General features: G+C 26.0%; 1 protein-coding gene across 1 annotated transcript in view; it reads right to left on the bottom strand.

Moving 5' to 3' along the window:
• Positions 1–6245, bottom strand: part of LOC107490126 (probable oxidosqualene cyclase) — a 13467-nt gene extending 7222 nt beyond the window's left edge. Inside the window, exons 1-5 of the mRNA XM_016110892.3 lie at positions 5980–6245; positions 4796–4993; positions 2705–2794; positions 1420–1614; positions 719–803 (exon numbers count right to left, since the gene is read on the bottom strand). Of these exons, the coding sequence (XP_015966378.1) occupies positions 719–803; positions 1420–1614; positions 2705–2794; positions 4796–4993; positions 5980–6183 (772 nt within the window). The 5' untranslated portion in view covers positions 6184–6245. The remainder of the gene's footprint in view (positions 1–718; positions 804–1419; positions 1615–2704; positions 2795–4795; positions 4994–5979) is intronic.
• Positions 6246–6937: the final 692 nt, after the last annotated feature.

The raw sequence follows: 6937 nt of genomic DNA, 5'->3' as shown, positions 1-6937 counted from the left end.
AATCTCGACGAGGGCAGGGGTGTGGCGACGAAAACGACTCCATTCCTCTCTTCTCTTTCTCTCTCCCTCTACTCTCCCCTCTCTTACCGTTAGTGTGAATTATGTGTGCTGGGGAAGAAAGGAACAGCAGCGAGAAAGTAGCGGTGGCGGCGAGGAGCAGCGGCCACGGCGAAGAGATTCCCCACCTTCCCCCTCTTCTTTCTTGGAAACACCCCAAAGCGCGACCTTCCCTTCTCTTTTTCCGTTTTTTTATATTCTTTTTAGTTAGAGGTAATTTGATAATGAAAATAAAAAATTTAGTAAAAAGAACAATTTTAAAATTAAGTTAAATCTTTGGGACCATTTTATAGCGAAAATGAAATCAGTGACAAAATAAATTTTTGACCTCTATATTAAGAATCAAAATCGTACCTAACCTTTTAAAACTATGCTTAACTTGTATTTTCTTGGGTCTCTATTTTTTCAAAAATATAGAAAGTATCCAAAAAGAAATCTTAAAACACACTATTTTTTACTTATTTTATATTTATATTTCTTAGTTTGTATATGTATTAATGTATGTTCTCTCCAACTACAAAATATGATAGATATTCTATTAAAGTGATAAGCAGAAATTAAGGTCACATTTATTGGTAAGATCATTACAAAAAAGATTGAGATATGTGGCAGTAATATTATATATTGGATTTGAGATATAAAATTATAAATGAGAATGAACCAGGGTGAGCAGGAACAAAGTAGGGAAGCAGCCATAGCTCTGGGGGTATTGGGTTCATGCCACTCCATTCATATACACCAAGCACCTATGCCAATAATAACCCATCTTATTATATATTAATATTAATTTAATAACAATGTACGTACCATACCTTTTTATTTTATTAAATTATATATTATTTCGAAAACCCCTGCAATTTGCAACAACAAATTATACTACTACTATATTCTACAATAATTGCCATTTTTATATTTAATAAAATTGAATAATTTATCTTGTTTCTACTACTTTTGGACATACTTTAAAATGGGAGTGGGACCTTAAATAAATTATCATTCATAATTAAACTAGTTATAAATTAAACGAAAGTTAATAAAATTGAATAATTTATCTTGTTTCTACTACTTTTGGACATACTTTAAAATGGGAGTGGACCTTAAATTATCATTCATAATTAAACTAGTTAGAAATTAAATGAAAGTTAATTAAGGTATACTATAAACCGTAATTATTCTTGTTAGTCTTTATAATTTTATTAAATTTGTAATTAAATTTTTATATTTTTCTGTTTTAGTTAAATTTTTACGTTATTTTTAATTTTGTAATTAAGTCATTTTCATATCAAATAAAAAATAATAAAATTAATAAAATATTTATATAAAAATTTAATTATAAATTCAGAGAAATAGGTGAGTTATTACTGAAAGCCAGAGTTTGCCCCATGAAGGAATAGAAGTGAGACCATCACGATGGAGGATCCAGGATCTTGCTTTGAGCATGGCGCCATCTCCGCCGTCGACGTCTTCTCCGATCAATCTCAGTGTCACATAATTCAAAGCTGTGCTTAGCATTGTGCTCTCCCCATCTATATGCAATCCCCAACCTCCATCTTTGTTCTATGCTCCGATCCATAATAACAAATTAACCAAACTAATTAATTAATAATTATGCATTGTTTCCCGTCACTACAAAAAAATCGTCAGGCAGATGATTTGGCAATTAAATTGGTGCTCGCTAAACATAAAATAAAAAGAAAAAATGCCTCTAGCTAGCTAATGTTTTAGTGACAGTCAAATTTGTATTTTATTTTAACAATTTTGAATTTAAAATTTTATACGCATAAAATAATGTTTGCTGAGAATAATAATTCCAATTTCTCATCAAAGCAAATTAAATTAACCGAATTCTTGTGTCTTATGTCCAGATACATACTAATTACAAAGACTACTGGTGCATGTGTACAAACAATTTATATTCCAACAAATGAAATAAAGAGCTTCTTATTAGAATTATTAAATGAGCAAGCGGGTAGCAATATTTGTGATTGGTAGCCATCAACTAGCCATCAATCATGATTTGATGGTATGAGATTGGTGTGAGATTTCATCAAATGGCTCACATTTCTCTGCTGATTACATGCTGGCCAAAATGCAATAAAATTGTTGGCCCCTAGACTTTTCTTTATTGAATAATGTAACTGTCCTTGCTCGTGTTTATTTGTCACCAATGTCCCAACTAACTAAGATGAAGCACCTCTATATGGTCTTACTTATTTATTGTACAGAATGTATCCAAAAAATTTAATAACAATAATACATCGTAATAATGTTTGGGTATGTCGGTCCACAAAATATATATTAATATTTGAAAATATATATAATATTTTTTCTTTTAAAATATCTGTGAGATTAAAGGTTCAGAACACAAAAATTTTAGAATTAAAATGAAAAAAATGAAATAACAAATAATGGCTTCTATAGTATTTCTAGGTGAAACAATTTTTTATTTTTTGTTTAATTTCCAACAAAATAATTTGATTTCAAATTAAATCACTTCCAATTTTCAGAATAGTAGACATATATTCCTTAAATTTGTATATAATCAAAATTCAATGTATTTATATGCAGTAATCTTAAATATATCAAAATTTTTAAACGATATAGATAATTAGATATATAGAAAAAAAGCAGTAATATATAGAAATACCTGGTGATTGAACAAATAACGCCGGATCTCTTGCTTATGCTCAGGCGACAAGATAGCATTGATAGCTCCAGTTACCCATAATCCAATCACCTACCACATCATTCAAAAATTAAATTTTTTATACTTTAAATATACTATCAATGTATTAAATATCTAAATATATTTAAAAAAATAAATGATCGAGTCTCTAAAAAATTACTTATTTTTTAAATTGAAATAAAGGTATCTTAAATATAAAATGTTATTAAAGTTTTAGTCTCTATCTCTAAAAATTTTAGTCTCCTGTGTTTTTACTTTTTAGAGATACTGCAATATTGAAATTTTGGGGACAGCGACAGAAATTTTAATACCAATCTCTAAACCAACAAACATGATACTAAATCTCAATCTTCCAATTCCTGTCTCAATACCTCAAAACAAATGCTACCTTAAAAATTTTAAGTAAATCAAGTTGGTTTTTTCATCATTTCTTTTGTTGACAGCATCAAAATTTACTAATATGACACATTAAATGATACTACGCTTAGGAGTTTTAATTGATTATTAACATAATAAGTTCATAAAATTATATTAAATCAAAATCTAATTAAAAAGACCTTGAGACATTAAAATTCCTTAATTTAATATTGATTTTATCTAATTTTATAAGATTATCATATTATTCACCAATTAAGACTATTAAATGTGTGGTACGATATTACTTAATATGTTATATCTGCAAACTCTAACACTATTAGCAACGAAAATGACAGAAAAACTAATACGACTAACTTAAAATTTTTGAAAAATGAATTTAATTAAAAAAAAATTTAAAAACCAATTTAAAAAATAGATAATTTTTTAAAGATTAAATTGACTATTTACTCATATTAAAAATGACATTATTTGTATTACCCTTACCAAGTGCATTTCGATTTGGTATAATTTTTCAAAAGTTCATTTTAATATATAAATATAATAAAAATAAATAAATATAATATTTATTAATATACAAATTTATATTATAATTTTAACTTTAAAAATATGATTAAATTTACAGAGTATCTTCATAAATTCTTTTTCCCTAACTAATTTTTGAAGGCTAAAAACACAAATATACATAATTCTTTTAATTATAGCAAATCGTAAAACTATTTGTCGTCTGTCCTTACTCGTTAATAACAAATTAGAGTAAACTTGTAAAAAAGCACGATTTATAGTCTAAAGAACATATATTAAACTATAAAATCACTCGTATACATCTTCATTAACAACTCAGTTTATAATAAATTAAGAATTCATATAATTCATGTACGTACGAATGATAAGATAAGAGGGGGACCATTAACTAATGTAAAAAGAATGTATATTTATTGTCTTATATTTTTATACACAAACAATATAGAGAAGGAACAGAATGTATATTTTTATACACAAACAATATAGATAACTGTTGTTTGTTAATTTATTGTATCATTTTCGTTGAACATTTTTCTTGATATGTCATGTAATGATTAATAATATGATGTGACATGTCATAGTAACACACACAGTAAACAAATATTACGTACTATACTAAAGTACTATTTAACACGAGAAATTAACAAAACAATAATAATTCATTAACATTCTAAACTGATTGTTAAAAATAAAATCATTCATATTTTTTATATTAATTTAATTTTTTTAAAAAAATTTTTAAAATCAAAAGATATATAATTTGGTCTTTGTTAACTCCCAAAATAAACTACAAATTATATAATTTCGGAGACGTTAAATTGATGGTTTTAGAAATTAAAGTGATGAATTTGTTAATAGAGGTTCTTACCTCGGAAAAAAATTGTCTTATTCATCTCCCATCAACCAAGAATATTCTACCCAATTAGATTCCAAACTCACCAACATCATCCAAGAAATAAAACAAAAACACTTCCAGCAAAAAATAATAAAATATTATACAGGTTAATATTAAATAGATTTAATTATTCTTTTAATTTTTATAATTTTACTAAATTTGTAATTAGGTTTTTATATAATTTTTTACTAAAAAAGAAGAGATTATTTATAATTAATTAGATGTTAATTAGTTAATTAATGATAATAATTACATACCAAACCGGGTAAAAGGAACAAAGGACCACCATAGTCACCAGGCCAGAAACCATCCTCAGTTTGCAGAGTCGATAAAGATCTCAATGCACTTTTTAGTGTCTTTCTCACTACTTCCTCTTTTATTTCTTCTTCACTTTCAACCTTCTCAATCTTATTCACGTTGTTGTTATTCATCTTTAACCCTTTTTCCCTCGCGAACTATATATATGCAAATTAAACATAGATAAAATTAAATCATCAGCTTCAGCAATTTTGTTAAAAATGATTAAATTGAAGAACAATATATATAAGTATATAACTCAAAAAGATTATTCGCTTAGGGTGTTAAAAGAACTTACATAGCTGATAGCTTCTTTAATGATATTTTAGATTTTACTTGTATATTTGAGACAAAAATTAAAATTAGTAGTGAAATTTGATGATAAATATGAATTTAATATGTAACCTGCAAATTTTACCATTTATCGCATATATAATAAGATTTTTCGTGATTAGAGTCTAATACGTTCCGCCAGAAATACACTTATTTATGGTAAAAACTTAGGTGAAGTCGATTTCATATAGAGTTAATATCTGAGAACGTTAGATGAAAATTTAGTCAAATCAGTTAAATTATCTAACAACTTTCCAGTATTAACTTCACGTGAAGTCGAGTGCACTTGAGTTTCCACCTTTATTATTTATATATTAAAAAAAATACAATGTTACGTATGTAATCAATATGTGTATTTATATATTAAAAAATGCATGACTAGCAAATTTCGTAATCAACATGATGTATTTACCATATTAAGAAAAAGGAAATCAAATAATTAATTAATAAGCATATTTTTTATTTTTTTTATGAAAAGGAGAAAGAGTGAAAATACAGTTATTAATTATATAACAATATTATGTACATATAAAAATTAACATCAAATCAGGTTAAATTAAAGGAAAATACTATTTGTACACTAAAATCAGTCACCAATATATTTATGTATAGATACATAAGTGGTTTAATTTATTTTCAATATATATTTATATTCGAGTACATATTTTATACTGGTGGCTGATTTTAGTAATTAATTTTAGTGTATATATAATATAATTATTAATTTATTATGAGATAGGTAGATATAAACTTAATTAGGAAAGAAATCACAATAAAAATGAAAGAGAAAAAGAATTATGTAATTATGGACCTGAAATCTCATTAAGAGATCAGAGGAATGGTTAGATTGGAAGCGGTTATCGGTGAAGTGTTGGCGAAGTTGTTGAAGTTGAAGATGGTGTTGGTGGGTTCCAAGGTGTGGATCAAACTCCCAAAACTGTCTTCCAAGATGCTCGTTCATGCTTCTAACCCACTCCTTCTCCTCTTTCCTCTCTGAAACCTTCAGCTTCCACATTATTATCTTCTTTGATCTCTTAATTATTGCTACCTCCAATATTATTATATAGTAATTAGGTCATACGTATACGTAACTACACACTCAGGGTGTAATTATACCATGCAGGCACCTTCACGATGCTTCTCATGAGCTTTAAAGAAGGTCATGCAACCATCCATAAATAGTTAACATACCTATCCAACGGATCATTATAATTATGGTAATTAGTGTGTGATTATTGATAACAAATGTAAAATAGTCAAGGTAATAAATATATTTTGTTAAATATATGATATTTTAATTTTTTAATAAGGATTTTAAGCTTAAGAGTATCTATCTACTTAATGTACTAAAACTGAGTTTTCTCCCAACTAATGAAGGTGAGGTGTCGATCCCTCGTGACTCCGTTTTTCCTCCAAAATAAATTTTTCTATTTTCTATTCTAAATTATTTTATAAAAAATAATTTTTATTATAATTAATATTTAATGAATAATACATAATTATACTAATTTAGAAACATATCTTTATTATAATTATATCAAATTAATATTTAATACATTATTAAACTACTTATCAATTGAAAATACTTTTAATTATTTTAATAATAATAATAATAATAATAATATATGATAATGATATGATAATTGCACCGGTCGTGGTAATCATGATAATAATATTTGATTCTAATCATAAAATGATCAAATCTTATGATATTAATAACACATATTGATTTTAAATATTTTTAGTTATTTAAACTATATTGATTTTAA

Source organism: Arachis duranensis, chromosome 5, assembly GCF_000817695.3.
Source record: "Arachis duranensis cultivar V14167 chromosome 5, aradu.V14167.gnm2.J7QH, whole genome shotgun sequence".
Taxonomy (NCBI): Eukaryota; Viridiplantae; Streptophyta; class Magnoliopsida; order Fabales; family Fabaceae; genus Arachis; species Arachis duranensis.
This window is presented reverse-complemented; position numbering and strand designations above follow the sequence as displayed.